Below are 17,025 nucleotides of genomic sequence, written 5' to 3'. Positions count from 1 at the left end.
CTCTAACAACTCTTAACTTGAAAATAATTGCTAACAATTTTTTTTAAAAAAATGCACATTAATAGCAGCTAGAGCAATTTAATAGCTTTGTAGCTGAAACCAAGCCATTGAACCAATATAACAATTTAGCAGCAGCTGCATATCAAGAAAGACATACCCTATCTTGGAAGCATTGCAAATCGATAGGGATGTCCACAGCAAAGTCATTGGCAGTCAGACAAACTGAGTTCACCTAGTTGTCTCATCCAACTCTAGTAAATCCCATGAAGTTGGAAAGGTCCAAGGATTCAATGGAGCCATTCTTAAGCCACTTTTGGCAATAATTTGGGAATTCAGCATGTCATCAACCATAACAATTGGTAACTTATGAGATCTACATAATTGGAAATCCAGCTTCTTCTGGAGTTCGCTGGCATCTCTTTTCAACCTAATGCAATACATATTTTTCTCCAATAATACATGTTTTGCACCACTGCTTTCTATGAGATGTTTATTTTTTATTTACTTCTCACCTATGGCAGGAATCTTGAATTTATCTGACACTAACATTTTCATATAGTAAATCTGTATTGAAAAGCCAAATAATGTGAAAATTATAGGCATTCCATCAAAAGATTAAGGAAGACACCTAACTGTAATTAATATAATTATGTTTGGAAAAAGCTAAGAAACAAGAGCTGGAAGTAAATGTTCCTCTGAAAAAATTATCAACAGCATAATGGAACTGCATAGCAATTTCCACATCCCAAGTGCCATTGCTTATGCCAGCCAGGACAGAAAGGCAGGCAAAATCCTGCTCTGGGCTATACCAACCTGGACTTGGTGTATCTACTGAACCCAATGGCATCAAGTGATAGTAAAGGGGTCAGATGGACATCCAGCAGATCCTGTATCAATTCAGCCTGTTTTGGTAGCCCACTGGTGGTACCCCCAACCCTCCCACACTTTCAGCAGGCAGAACAGGAAACTTTGCATCAGCTAGCATCTCATCTCAGGTGGAAGCTGGTACAACCCTTTGGGCTGGGTAGAGACCTCCTCTCCATCCACCTCCACCCTAGCGTGGAACATTAAGGGGCTGGATTGTGCACTGAAGAGCCAAAAGAGAGCCAGACTCTTGTTTCTGTTCAACATTTCATAGTCTATCATACAAATGCTGTGATCCTTCAAAATCAATGGCTTTTCCAAAGTATCAGTCCTAGTGGTTCCTAGATTCATGGGTATGATCAAAAACAGCAGGCATACACCCAAACATATCCATATTTCTTAGTGCAGATGCCCCTCCAGCATACACATACGTCCTGTTATTGGTTAATTCAACAAGGTTTTAAAATCTCTTAGTGGCATTCCTGTACTAAATTGCCTATTCCCCATTTCCACAATTACATTACTTTGGTCTTTAAGCATCAGCCTAATGATTACCAACCTTAGTTCTCCAAACTTCTCCATCTACTCACAAATCTCTCTGCTTCTATGCTGGATGACCCTTCACTTATGCCATATTTAGTTCTCTGCTTAAATCCATTTCCTCTCACAATTCTCAATGGCTCCCGCATTGAGGCAAAAAATGTGAATGCCCTTCACAGTTGCCCTCTTTTCCAGTAATTCTAAGTCACTTTATATCAGACCAAACAGCTCTAAAATCAGTCATTTTATCCTCGCTGGCACAACTAAAATCCTGGTTAATCTCTCATTATAACATGTCTTGATTTTTTCAGTATTCTTTTCTTACCTACCCTTTGCTGTATCTCCTACTACCTGCTTTTTTTCTACTAATTTTTCTCCTCCCCCATTATTTTCACAAGTTCCATCTTCTTTGCTGTACAGTAGGGCCCTGCTTCTCGGCGCCCCACTTTTCGGAGTTCCGCTAATACGGCGCCAGCAGGGCGATCAGCTGGAGTGGGGGCTGGAGCTGCCCATGCTCCAGCTGATCTCGCTGGAGGATGGGAAGATCAGCTGCAGCACGCTCCAGCTGATCTTCTCCTCTTCTGCCGTGATCAGACTCCCGCACTCCAGCTGATTGTGCCGGAGGAGGGGAAGATCAGCTGTACAGCTGATCTTTTCCTCCTCAGGCACGATCAGCAGGTTAGTTTCCAGACCCTCGCGCTACAGCTCATCCCCTATTCGGGAGGGGTCTGGAACCTAACCTGCCGTATGAGTGGGGCCCTACTGTATTGAAATGCCTTCAAATGTTTTCATTCATTTTCTGTCCTGTCTTCATTACTTTACCTCTATGCACTCTTTCATTCTTCCCACATAAATCTTGTTAAAACCAAAGTTCATTTGTTCTAATGTTTTATATCTTCGCTCTTTCACCAGTCTATGCTTTTTGAAAAGCCTCCTGCTGGATATTTGAACAGTTTACAAGATTAAACTTCTTTGTCCTCCTTTCCATCACTAACTAAGCCTTATAATAGGAACTCTGATTTTGTTTATGTATAATGCCTAGTAGGAGGGTACTATGTGTTGGATAGGCAGCCTATTCTAGGTGGGGTTGCACTCTCCTTGAAGGAACAGGTTCATAGTTTAAAGTGTATTTTTACAGTATTTTATTACTATGTTGTATTCTGGATGTTGTTTGGTTTTCGTATTGTTTGTGTGTTTTTGTTTCTTGAGTTATTGTATTTATTGTATTTATATATTGTGCTTGCTTTTACCTTTTATGTACACCGCCCAGAGAGCCTTCGGGCTTAGGGCGGTATATAAATTAAATTAAATAAATAAATAATAAATAATAGCTTGTGATGAATTTAGAACTATAATTGTCCATTGAGGCCCAGGATGCCTCAATTGCGAGGAGTACCCATTCCCAGATTTGGTTGGTTCGCTAATACTACCATTCTTTTCTCTCCCTCTCCCTCTCATATGATACGCCAGCCAGAGCCTTAGTTCTGCGGAGGGACCCCATTTGTAGTTCAACCACTTGTAGTTCAACCAATCATCATTCATAGTACAACACACAGCAAGGTCTTTTCTGTTATGGTTCCCCAACTGTGGAACTCCCTTCCACTGGAGTTATGGTTGTCTCCTAGCTGTCTGCATCATATACATACATATTTTTGCACCAGATCTTTGGGGCTGGCTAAACTAATGTACTCTCCTTTTGCTGCTGTTTTGGTCATTTTTATAATGGGTATTGGTTTTATGCTATGACGATTTGTGGTATTTTAATGTAATATTGCACACCACTCTGGGAACTTTTAGGTTGAAAGGGGGGTTATAAATACAATAAACATAACATATTTGACTACTGTAAACCGCCCAGAGAGCTTCGGCTATGGGGCAGTATATAAGTAGAATAAATAAATAAATACTGAGCCAAAGGGAACTATGAGGAGTAGGTTAGACAGTAACCGATTCTGCTGTTGCCTGCCACCTATCCATCTCTGCCATACTGAGCCTGTCTGGCATTTTGCTCTCCCATCCCCCATCAAATACAATTAACAATGACAGCCACAAGTGGTCCTAGTACTTCTAGCCTTATCATCAGCAACCATGAGAAGAGAGGCAAACTGAAAGTTTACCATCATGATTAGTTGATTTAATCTATTTTGTTTGAGACTTTTATTCTAAGATAGTGTACAGCTAGACAAAGACAAACTGTTCTTTCTGAAACAGAGGTGTATATAACTTGTGTAAGTCTCACTGCACTCACATTTTAGATCAGCAATGGGGAACTTGGTGACCTCCAGATGTCACTGGACTCCAATTTCCATTAGCCTCAGTCATCATGACCTTTGGTCATGGATCATAAGTGTTTAGACCAACTTCTGGAGAACACCCAGTGCATAATCCCCATTTTAGAGAAAACAGTTAGTGGTTTCCAGAAAATTTAAGAATATTTCTATTCATTATTTCCATTAAAAGATCCTCAATGTGGCTTCCTAAGCATTTCATGCACAGGACGTTGCATGAGAAAAAAAGCTGTTTCCTGAACTGGCACATCTCTTACACACAATCTTCTACAAATTAAGTTTTGCATGCAAATATGGTAAATATTATAAGAAGCATTTTGCTACTAACAAATGGAACTATTCACTGATGAATGATAAGGTTACCTAGAATAGCAAAATGCTAGAAAAACTGCTGTGTGTTCATTTTTTAAACAAGAAAGATTATACTTAAATAAAAATCTGTGATATGAATTTCTATTTAATATTATTTAATGTAATTTAACTATGACAGCCACTTCCTTCACCATCTAATGTACCTGGACTAAGCTGGTATAGGAGTAGAGATATCTGCTCCAGTTACACTGCTGCCCCTCCCATACATCAGCAATCAGTGCATTATAATAAACATTAAATATTAAATTTCTCCTATGTACACAGAATGTATTCTAGTTCAGCTCCATGAGACGTTCCAAGTGGTTAAAGTCATGGGCCTTTTTGTTTTAGAGAAACTTGGGATTTATCATTCAAGGTATTTCATACTAGCACATGACTCATCTAAGCTAGAATGCACTTGGGAATGCTACAGGGAAACCTTTTTTACAAGTTGTTAACATGAAACAAAAAACCGTTAGATTCTGTAATGTTAACTTCTTTACCTTCTATTGTTCCATCTGCTGTTGCCACTTTGTGCTTCATTTCCTTATGAGCATCTTGATGCATGTTATCCCTTTGTTGTTTGGTTTGTTGCATAGTATGGCTCTTCCAAAGTTTTCTTAGCATATCAATATCTGTGTCAGAATCTTGAGTTGACTCTTTCACAAGTTTCCCCTTATTTGTGGTTTCCCTTTTAGAATCATTTTCTTCAGTATGCAAACACTTCTCACCTTCTGGTACATTTTCCATGACAGATTCCTGCTCTGTGCTATGTGGTGTCTCTTGAGCATCAGCAGTAGTTCCTTCTACAGTGTCTTGTACTTCTTTTAGTGCTCTGTCTACTGATTCTGAACCCACAGTATCACTAACAGACTTGCTGTCATCATTCAAAGGCTGTTCTACACTGGAGTTTACATCACCAAGAACATTAGCAGAGTCTGAAACAGGTATATGTTCTGCACCAGTCTGATTTACTGTCTGGACAGATTCTAATGAGGCTCCAGAAGATTTGTCTTGTCGAAGCTCATCAGAAGAAACAAGCTCCTCCCTTATTGGAGAGAGTTCTGATTCAGTGAACACATCTTCCGAAAGAGATTCCTCTGTGCTCCTTGGAGCGGTGCTGGCACTATCATTCCCTGTATCCCGCATCTTTGAGTCCATTTCATCAGTATTGCTTCTTGTGATTTTCTTGAAATGGCAGAGATCTTTTACAGACAACTGATCCACATCCCTTTAAAAAAAGGAGGGAAGAAAAGCTGTTTCAATCTGATAAAGCAGAACACACACGTACTTTTTACTAGATGCATTTTAACTGTGTAAGTTGGAGCTTTATTCATGACTCTTCACCAAACTCAGTTCTATAAGATATGTGAGCACCTTAGGCGAAAAACACTTTACTCTTGCTTTATGGTAGATGGATAGACCAGACAAGCCTTATATTTAAGCACTAGCTTGGCAGCCATAGGTGATAAGGAACTGCAGGCAAATGCATGAAATTCCATGCAGGGATAAAGAATGCTCTGTCCTTTCTCTGCAACTAGTATAGCAGACAAGCAGCTCCCAGATGGAGAGATGGAATTCTGCCAGTCCCCAGCAAGCTAACTTTTTTTTTTGCAGGCGAATAACTTTTGTAAGCTTATTTTCAAGGTTGGACTAGACACCACTCCATCTTCTCCAGCTCTGAATTTTGTACACTAAATGGTTTAAACAAACCCGTATTTTTGGACAAATTATTACGATTCTAGCATTTTGCAGTAAAGAAACCAGCTGATGATTGCAAAGAGATATCTATCCTACATTGGTAAACAAATTACATTACAACTGCAAACACAAAATAGGCCATGGGACTGATATTTTATTAAAGCAGGTGTAAAGCAGCCTGGGAACCGTATGTAAGCTGCCTTGTGTATAAATGTAATAAATAAATAAATAAAAACAAAATAAAATTCTTTAAAACTACATATAAATATGTATGTTCAAGTGAAAAACAACAATGCTAATGTGATATAGAATACAGAGAGGCTAGGGAAGATATGAGATTGTTTTTTTCTTCTCAGCTTTACACACATGGAAGCCTTTTATTATTAAAGTTTTTTTAATGTAAATAATAACTTTACCCTTGAAAATAAATAAAACTATACAATAAAGTTAAGAAAACACATTAAAAAACTTTCCTAAAAAAGATTCTAGCGCAATGTATCCTTCACCACTTCAAGCAGCAACATCCAAATAGAGGCACACAGGTTCTGTGCTTGACAGGCTTTGAGTGTCCTGCAAGCATAGAACAAAAGCAAGACTCTGCCCCTCCTACCGAGCTCTGACCTGGAGGCAGACAGGTGGGCTGGTTTATCCCATTGGACAGAACTCTACCACCCTCTATAGAAGCTTAAAGCTTCAGAGAAGACAACCCTAGCCAGCCACAGTCTAAAACAGTGCAAACAATTTCACTACAATAACAAATTTATCTATTTACTGCCCATAATATGATTAGATAAGGTCCCAATGTGGTGATACGTTTTGTATTTTTCCAAGTATCTCTAATTACCTAGATATTTTTACAAAAAGCAAAGCCTAAACATTTTGCCAGTTATGAGTCTGCTCTGCCACTAATCAGAACTCAAAACATTCTATAAAAGCAAGACTAATAATCATACTGGTGTAGCATCAAGTGCTTCTTCCCAAATATTATGAGATAAAGCACTGAGTCTTTGGATCAAATGATGAGACAAACAAAAACGCACAGAACAACAGAACATAGTGACTTTATGCATCCTACTGTTGTAGGAAATCAAGTAAAAGCTGTGTTAATTGTAACTCCAAGATGAACTGTCATCACATCAAAGATTTTACGTCAGCATGGAAAACCAAAAGTATTTGTCACCCAGGAGAACCTAGGATAATATCCAGTTGAAGTCATACTCAGAGCAGCAGATCCTTTGAAATCAATGAACTTAAATCCATTTATTTCAATGGATCTATTATAACTATGACTTAGTTGGATATCATCCCTGATGTAACACCACAGTATTCCCACATTGTGGGGAAAATAAGTGTTAGAGCAAAGAAGTTATTAAAGTTTAACTCCAAAAAAATCTTCTTAAATATTTTTGCAGAAAAAGCATTCAACTGCAATCAAGAATAATTAAAACTGTATAGCTAATGAGTGGAAATAGGTGCAGATTTTAAAATTAACAATTTAAAAATACTATGAGGGAAACGCTTGAGAGATAGCCGGAAAACCTGGGTGAGCTGTGACAGATAATTCTACTCTTAAGAGCCAATAGCAGACAGAAGTCAAAAGATGAGCCTACATGTACTTTTATCTCCCTTCCTTTTAAAATTACACAAACACAGAATCCAAATATGCCTTAACCTGAAGGATATGAAACTTAGTAAGTGGCATAGAGCATATACTTGGTAGAAACTTATGACATCCTAACTTGAGAATTTTTGTCTAAAATCTATTATTCAGGTTAGAAAGAAAATATTTAAGCAAATATCTAAATCCCAAGAAAATAACCTGCCTTTAATTTTCTATTAAATAAAAAAGCAGAGGAATCTAGCCTTTCTTGCACGTTTTAAGCTTACTTACCTAGACACAGACTTGCTACTTTCAGAATTTGTAGATTTGTATAAAATTTGGTAATCGATCAAGTGACATGGAAAATGTTTCTAAAGTAAGTTTCTAAAAGCCATGGAATAATGACTAATTCTGCTTGAATTGAGCTGCCACTCTAAATATTTTGTTCAAGGGGGAAAAACAAACAAATCCAGGGACACTATGACTATGCAAAGAACAATAAAAAGACCACTATCTTGAAGGAAGGAGGAGGGGAGATCAGTTCTTTCTCTGTAAAAGTTAACTTTAGAAGTCAAGAGACATGTATCAAATGGTGAACAGTGTGAACTATTCTGTATTTTAGTGATTATCTCTTTATAAAAGTTGATTTTAATGCCTTGAACATAAAGCAAAATTGAACTAGTTGGCATTAAGACAATGGCTTTTTCAAAACTCATTACTGATGCAAAAAGGGGCAAGGCCGTACTAAAATTCTAAAAGAAATGTACATAACAAAAGCTAGATGCTGTCATGCACTTTTTGTTGTCTGAAGTCTTGAACAAAAGGTGATTTGTACTATAGTAATCAAAACCACTGCCATGCAATTTAATGCAAAGTTACATATATATAATTTTTAGAATACACACACACACATCTATCTTACATGGGTAATGAATCCTTTACTTTGACGTCTACAATATCTTTATACATAGCAGCTGACATCACTTCTTCCATTGGACACATGATGCCATAGTCTTCACAGCCGTTCTCTTGAACCAATGGATCCATTTTATGTGGATCAAACATTATATTATTTGGCGTCACTAGCAGCACACCGTTGACTGTTCCCTAAGATAAGAAGAAAGGTCATCAAACGTTTTCGCTCCCTAAGATTAGCCAACCCCTTTCAACCCATTTCTACGAGTAACAGCATTGTTTTATTGTTTAATGAATACTGAACATTTATGCTACAAGCTACCTAATACTCAACATTCCTGGAAGCCAGTGAAGGACTGCAGAACAATCCATGAGGAATGAATAGTTTAAAGGAAAACATTTTCCCTTGTTAAAAAAAGTCCCAGAACCAATATTTAGTTATCACTGGTTCAGAAAAAACAAACACAGGTTCATTTCTCTTAAATCTGATAAGCTGCAGCAATTATATACTGTAAGTCAGAGCAAAAATGAAAGCAAATTTACAACACGTACATTCAAAAGGGATAATTCATGATATTTCCTGTTTATCCATTTTTTTATGTGAGGCATGCAATTTATTTAGATACCTAATGACTTATATAAGGGGCACCAATCTCTTAAAATTCCCTTTTCCCAATAAAGTGAGGATTACTATGTATGTTTCTAAATGTGGATTGTGTACACTTGAAAGCATTGGTTCTCTGTGGTAAGCACTGTTTAAATAACTCTTATAAAATCTGATTCCTGTCCTTTCCTTTCAGCACAGCATACATGGAGCGTCTCTCCTTTTTAACCTCAGCTACCACCCTACGTGGTAGATTCGGCCTAGACACAAGTTACCGTACCTGGTGTAAAGGCTGAACCCTTGTGGGCCTATGAAAAACTGGTATTCATAGATCGAGACTTCAGACAGTTTCTCGTACATCTATAAACCTTTCAAACAGAATGAATCATAAAGTCAAGAAAGTACTCCCTTTTTCTGAAAAAAACTCAAGTGTTGTTAAACTGATTGGATTGTTAGAAAGCTCACCAGCTCTATGAAAGATCAGTAGACAAAGCTGTAGGAAAAGACATTGATTTGTATTTATTTCATATGAATCAGTGCTTGTAAACTTGTTCCAGGGTTGAACACTACCAGTCCCTATTTCATATTATGTCTTGGTTTCAATGAAGGCCTCTCAGCAGATTGAGAAGGAAGGGGGAAATTACTAAAAAGACAACAAGAAGTGCATTTCTCCTTATGTGGCCTCTTATTTTTGAAAGGGAGAGATAGGAAGTCCTCCACTTACAGAACAGAACAGCTAGCAGTGTGAGGGACCAAGAGAAATCTATGAAAATAGAGTAGTTTCTTACTACTGAGCACTGTTAGAATGTGAAAAAGGTAGTTATAAAAGGTGTGAAATCTCTCAGATATAAAATTGGGCTGGAGCCTAGCTGAATAAGGAATATAGAGACCATATTATCTACAAGTTTTGGAAGTCTATGGAAACTAGATGCGCCAGAGTTATTAATGAAGTAAAAGAGCCAAATAAAAGATGAGACAGTCGCACTACCAAGCTCTGTGTAAATGAAAGCCATTTACAATTTTTTAAAAAAGCTGTTCATCTACATGTAAGATTAGACTTGTGTACTGTTTCTCCGCAGGTTTGTGGATGATCAAAAGGGCAGGATTATCCCGTTTTGAACTCATGGCAAGTAATTAAGCTTTATCTCTTCTAAAATAGTATAAATGATTTTATGTTTACCACAGAAAGCCTGAAAATACCATTTACAGATTTTAAGTTCACATGTCTTGAGACAGAAAGAGAAGGAGCAAAGTCAACTGTCAGGATACAACAAGAAAGACTGAGCTGAAAATATCCAGTAAAACCTGGTGTACAGACACATGCTTATGGAAGATTGAAGACATTTTTACTGTGAAAGGTAGTTTACCATGTGTCATATTGAATGGAATGCTTTAAGAGGCAAATGTTTTGACAGTTGTTCCTGTACTACCAAGTCTCCCACATACTTATTTTTAGAAGCAGTCTTAATTCTTCCAAATATGAGCTCTTTGGAAGATGATGCAATTCTTAACGGAATGGTTGGTTGCCTCCAGCATTGTCTATCAGTTTTCCAATGCCTGATCTGCTTTAATGGTTCTCATAATCTCCCCAAAGTGTTCTTTTCCTGACATAATTGGCTAAAGGCAGTATCCAACTAATGTGTCCCATCAGTGCAAGGATTACCACTAGTGCAATAGGACTTCCCCTCCCCTGGCACATGCCCACACCCTCTCCAAATCTGCTCCAGAAGGCTCAGGGAACCTCCAGAAAAGATTTAGGAAGTGCACAGGGACAGGAGAGGAGAAAGTCTCACCTCACTAGCGGTAATTCTTGTGCCGACAGGACCGTGATTTAGCACTATGTTGGGTGTAACCCTTGCTCAATAGTCCTAGATCTGCCAGATGATAGAGAGCAAGGCCTATACTACTTTCGCTCAAAGCAAAAATAAAATAAAAATGTGGCTTGAGAAACTTGCTGCTACTCTTGGCCACTGCATGAGAAAAGAAACAGCTCAAATACAGAATTATATAAATATAAAACTATTGGGGAAATCTGCACACAACAATATACATATTTTTAGTGAATAATGGAATAGTCAATGTGTAGACATGTGCAGTCTCGGCTGCATCTTTCAAATTCACAGCTTGCTTTTATTTTAACAGAAAGTAGTATTTCTGTGTCAAAGGAAGTGAATAAAGTGCAGGATGTAGATTATAAACCAATAGATTTTGTAACTTTATGGTTAGCTGCATTTTAAGTGGTGTCAATTAATTACCGACACTTGCTTCTGTTTTAATAAAGGATTGATCCTGAAATAAATAGTTGAAGCTTAATGCTAAAGCTTTCTGTACCTTGCCATTAGTTATGTATTTGCAATTAATTTTGAGAAATTTTTCTGTGAAAGCTTCTTCCTCCTCTGATGTGGAAGACACCACTCTTGTAGGCCGAACACATGTGTATGCTGGTGTGGCTGTTGCTTCTTTTCTGTGTACCCCATCAGAATCCTACAAAGACAAAAGGAAGTTTGGTACAAAAGTAGAACTATTTTATAGTGCCCAATTGTACCCTTATACATTCCATGCCTAAATCTTAGAAATCACAGCTTTCATTTTTTAAGAATTTCTAGACTGAATGGTAGCAAGGAAGTTTATAAGTGAAAAAAAAAACTTCAAAATGATTAAAAATTTAAAGCAGCACAAAATTACAGAACTGCAGCCAATGGTTAGTTTGCCTTGCTTATAATTTCAGCATCAAGTTGAATGATGAACATTTCCTTTAAAAATCCATAGATGTTCCCCAGTTTAAAAAAATCCTTTTCTTAAACTGACAATTGAATTAAAAACTTGATTAGCAAGTAATGCTTATGGATTCTAAGTTCTGGGAACAAATTAGGTTGTGGCCTGTGAATGTCCCTTTGAATGAAAAGAAGAGGTCCAAATGTCTTTAATACCTGACAAACTATTACTGTTCAATAAATAAACCACATAGTGAAAGAACAAACTTCACCCAACTTGTACCATCAATGCTTTAAATCTACAATACAACTTTCTGGGAAATCTAGTGCAATGGATATTGTACAGTCCCTCTGGATAAAGCAAGATAGAAAAGCATGCATGCACATCTAGAACAGTGGTTCCCAAACTTTTTTCCCCATGGAACACTTGAAAACTGCTAAGGGTCTTCGTAGACAATTTAATGGTTTTTCTGCCTGTTGTAGCAACTGTAATGTACTATCTAAATGCTCCATGGTTTTTCCTTTTATTTATATTGCTTCTTTTATTTCTTCTATATATTATATTTTATTGTATTATTCTATAGAATTCAAATTCTAATTCAATAAAAATGCAATATAAGAAATAAAAGCAGCAGAACAAACACAATAAAAAATCAATATGAATATTTGATGCAATGGAGTGCCATCTCCTGTCTTCAATCACAAATCTACAGACATGCAGCAGATCACCTGAATAAAGCTGGTGGACCACTGGTGGTTTGCAGACAACAGTTTGGGGACTAGATAAACATAAAAACTTATGAAGTATAGTCAAAGAATCTAACGTGGACATGGCTAACCCCCAGTTCCCGGGCATCATACAGCTCTCCCCCTCAACCAATTTTTTTCTACCGCCACCTAAGACTAGCAATTTTAGCAGCAACAGCAAAAATATTTTCTTGTAAAAAGAAGATATAGTGCTAGGTGGTGATCCCTCTCCTCAGTTGATCTGCATGCATCAGCTGAGGAGAGATGCCTTTATGTATCTCTTATATGTTCACATTTGACAGTGCGGGATGGCTACACCTACACCCCCTAAACTAGCATGTGTTCCCACACACACACAGAGGCTGGCCAAGGGTGAATGTGATCCTTGGTCCAAAAAGGTTTAGCTACCCCTGAAGGTAGCATCTTTATCACCCTTTCAAACAATCTGGGCAAGATCTTTATCAAAATACTTTTTGATCTCAAGACACCCAGGCACCAATCTACTTTCAGACAGCACAATCTTCATGAATTCTGTCCATCTTTTGAAAAAGTTATTTCACATTACTTCAGCAAAGTGTATTTGCTTACACTTACAGCTGTCTTCTCAGCCTCTGCTTCTGAAGATGTAGGTGATAAAGGACTTATAGGACTAAGTGAAGGAGAACTCTCCACACTGGAAATATATTCTGGATCAGGAACATATAAAATCTGTTAAAATAAGAAAATACTTCTGATTAAGATGTCATCACCAAATTTTTTTTAAAAAGGAATTAAGGTAAGAAAAGAAGAAGAGCCTGCTGGGTAAGGCAAATAGGCCATTTAGTCCAGCATGCTGTTCTCACAGTGGCCACCTAGATGCCTATGGGAAGCCCACAAGCAGGACCTGAATGCAAGAGCATTCTCCCCTCTGATTTCTAGCAACTGGTATTCAGAGCCATACTGCCTTCAATTATTGAAGCAGAGCACTGCCATCATGGCTAGTAGATGCTGATAGACTTATCCTCCATGTATTTGTCTAATACTCTTTTAAAGCCATCCAAATTGGTGGCCATCACCCTCTTGTCAGAGAGAATTCCGCAGTTCAATTATGTGCTGTGTGAAGAAGTACTTTCTGTCTGTCTGTCTTAAATCTTTCAACATTCAGCTTCACTGGATATCCACTGGATATCTAGTGTTATGAGAAAGGCAGAAAAACATTTCTCTACCAACTTTCTCCCATGCCATGCATAATTGTATACGCTTCTATTGTATACGCTTCTATCATGTCACCTCTTATTTGCATTTTCTCTAAACTTAAAAGAGCAAATGCTACAATCTTTCCTCATGGGAAATACATTGGTTACGCAGGCCTTGTATCAGAGATGTTTCCATACACGAACAGAGAATTACAAATTGTTATCGTAACTATTTTGACTTTACATATTGCTAATACTGTATTCTTTTTTGTATTGTTTCCCTCCATCTTACTCCTCTGTATCTACACCATCACACCATGTGTGAATATATGCCCACCAATTTGGAATTACACTTCATGCATCTGATGAAATGAACTCTGGTCCACAACTGTTTATGCCATAATAAAAACATTAGTCTTTGAATGTGCCACAAAACTCTTATGTTGCTTTAGCTAACAAAGCTACCCTTCTGGAAATTGTTACAAATCTCTTTGTATGATAGGAACATATGGAGCTGCCTTATACTGTGTCAGACCATTGGTCCACCTACCTCAGTAGTCTCTACACTGATTGGAAGCAGCTCTCTAGGGTTTCAGACAGAGGACATTCCCAGTCCTATCTGGAGATGCCAGAGAATGAACCTGGCACTTAGTAGTAGAGGATCTGCTTGGCATGCAGAAAGTCACTGTCCTTCATTGTCATTCTGGCTGGTCAAAACTAATCTGAATTTGGTTTTCTTTTTTGTAAACCAACAGACAGATACACACCACTTTCTTAGCTACTGTGTGGCACCTAATATTTCATCAGACTTTCTGATAAAACATTCCAGAAGTGTGGGCCTATCATATCTCAGGTGGCACCTTTTCATACTTCAGCTCTCCAGTTTGCTCAGGGTTCCACATGAGGAAAGATCAGCAGATGTATAAAAGCAGGGCTCTGGCACATTTATAAAACAGTCTCCATAGAAAAAGCCACCAGAAGCCATTTCCCCTGTTTTTAGTGGCTTGTGAAAACATCTTTTTTCTAACAAGTCTTGGAAGAATTTAGCACATATACCCTTGTTTTAAATTAATTTGTTAGTGGTTCTTGGATATTGTTTGTGTTTAACTGCACTTTAGATTGTTTTTGATATTTGACTTTGGGAACAGTAACCTGCAATATGAATTTTCAACGTTAATCTAATTATTTTACATAATCCACGAAGAACAGAATGGTTGTGTGGTTAGAAAGTCAAGCGGGATGTAGGCATTCAGTAAAATCCCACTGTAGAAACCTTCCTGAATTATGCCACTTCATACATGCCTGTTCCACTGTGATGTCTATATTACTGTTATTTTGTAATTCAGTTCAGTGTACTGCACAATAGTCAACTATTTTGCAAATGAACAGCAAATTAAGTCTTCTTTCCACTTAAAACATTGAAACGGACCTGGAATCACAACTTCAATCCACATCTGCTCCTGTCGTGCCCTGCCCTCAGGTAAACTCTGAACTGCCACCCTAGTGAGAGATTGGTAATCATTCTGAATGTGGTGGCAATGCATTCAAGTGAGGGGGATCACCACAATGTCCAACATATTTTTCAACTTTCCTCCATGGCACAATTAGACCCCTGTGGAGGCAGGAGCTATCTTTATATTGGATAGCCCATGATCTGGTTCTTCCTAAGAATTTTTGATCTACTTTAGCTACTCTGTCTTCCTTATGTTACACAACAGGAAATACCTGTCCAGGAACAACAGCTCTGGAAAATAGCTTGTTTAACTGGACCAATTCATTAGGTGTTGTATCAAACTTCAGGGCAACGGTATTCAGAGAATCTCTCAATTCAACCTGTTAAGAGAAGATCAAAATTGTTTAAATAACGTACTGAAGTTCTATTTACCTTTAATTAAAAAGTCTTATCATTAGATGCTACTACATTTTAAAAAGTATAATAAAATGGCATCCCAGAATATACATTAAATATTGTTCAGTACAGGAATATACATTTGGATTTGAATAAACTCAAAATGTACAAAGGGCAGCTCACTCAATCCCATGCTCTTATTTGCAGACAGAAATAAGTGCTTGGTTTGCTAAAGAACCAGTCTTAACAACCTGTCCTATAGAGCATTCTTGCCCAAATCGAATAGGCAGAATAAAGCTTTCTTGATCATGCAGTGTCTCTACAGAACTGTTTGACATGTAAGAGCTTTCCTTAGTGAGCTTAGCATGACATGAGTATTGCACTAATTCCCACTTTCAACACACCACCGCACACTGTTATTACCATATAACAGAGGCTTCCTAGCCTTCTTAAGAAATGGGAAGAGAGACAATGCTTTATATCACACAAAATGAGGCAAAAGTGGGGTACAAATTAAATGTTCTCAGCTACACATATATCATTTCCTGCAGTTCTTCACATAAAAATGTAAACACTAAAATTTGTTTAATCATATCTGACACATTGCAACTACATATCCAGAATTCTATAAACTATATTTCAAATGACCTATTAGTTTCAGACAAAATTAGTTTTTCTTTACTCCAAAGGCTTTTAGATGAACTTAACATGAATTATAGGGAAAGCTCAAGGTCAAAAACCTGTCAAGATGCCAAAGCCTTCAAAGTATCTGTTGACTCATTAATGCTCCTAACATTGTGCTTACATCAAACTTCATGCAAGCCAACATTACTGATCAATTATGTGAATTTGTGGTAGATAAAGTGGGGAGTGAACATCCAACAACTTCTTGGAGGAAGTACGAGATACAAATAACAAATATTAAATTAGCATATGTTAAGTACTTTCTTAGAAGACTGATCAAATTATCAGCTTCCAGTTACTTTATAGCAGGAAATATTACTTATTGGTATCCCTCCTTTTAACAACCATATACAAACAGTAAGCTTAACCTGTGCTAGTCATCTCTTCTCGTATTTCATCTCTCTTTCTCTCCAATTAGCAGCCTTTAATGAACATCCCAAATTTTATTTATTTATTTATTAATTATTTGATTTATGTCCTGCCCTTCATCCCAGCAGGAGCCAAATCTAGCTATACAACTCTTGGGGATATGTTCAGTTCAGTTTATTGTACAATAACCAACCAGGCTTTTTGCACATACACAAAAAGCACACAGGCAAAGAACAAATTAAAAGAATGATTAAAAGAAACTATGATAAATCAATTATGTAAAACATACTAAAGTAATGCAAAAGTGAATTATTTAATTAAGCAGTTATTAATTAAATAGCTCTAAAAGAATATACTATCACCAGGAGAAATAAAAACTTTCCTCCTCTCTAAGGCTAGTTTAACGTATTTAGCTGCCTGGTATGTCACATAAAAATCTGTTCCTGCAAATAAAAATACCATTTTGTTTAAAAAGCATTATATTTGCACTGATGATTTTTACCTTATATTTTGGTTTATACTGCTAACAGTAAGTTAACTCTTGTACGTAGAAATGGGAACCAAAAATGCTTTGAGACACGTCTAGGTAATATTATAAAACATTTACAGTGCAGCTAGCATAAT

General features: G+C 37.2%; 1 protein-coding gene across 6 annotated transcripts in view; it reads right to left on the bottom strand.

Annotated features, from left to right (window-relative positions):
• Window positions 1-17,025, bottom strand: part of OXR1 (oxidation resistance 1) — a 299,282-nt gene that overhangs the window by 49,244 nt on the left and 233,013 nt on the right. For 4 of the 6 annotated variants that reach the window (XM_061604964.1, XM_061604983.1, XM_061605009.1 and 1 more), the window contains 5 exons: window positions 15,225-15,332; window positions 12,919-13,032; window positions 11,195-11,347; window positions 8,267-8,451; window positions 4,547-5,274 (listed from right to left, as the gene is read on the bottom strand). In XM_061604964.1, coding sequence (XP_061460948.1) covers window positions 4,547-5,274; window positions 8,267-8,451; window positions 11,195-11,347; window positions 12,919-13,032; window positions 15,225-15,332 — 1,288 coding nt within the window. Of the gene's footprint in view, window positions 1-4,546; window positions 5,275-8,266; window positions 8,452-11,194; window positions 11,348-12,912; window positions 13,033-15,224; window positions 15,333-17,025 lie in introns of all 6 variants that reach the window. The other 2 variants (XM_061604956.1, XM_061604973.1) reach the window with 1 other exon arrangement.

The sequence above is a fragment of the Rhineura floridana genome, chromosome 1 (genome assembly GCF_030035675.1).
Source record: "Rhineura floridana isolate rRhiFlo1 chromosome 1, rRhiFlo1.hap2, whole genome shotgun sequence".
Taxonomy (NCBI): domain Eukaryota; kingdom Metazoa; phylum Chordata; class Lepidosauria; order Squamata; family Rhineuridae; genus Rhineura; species Rhineura floridana.
This window is presented reverse-complemented; position numbering and strand designations above follow the sequence as displayed.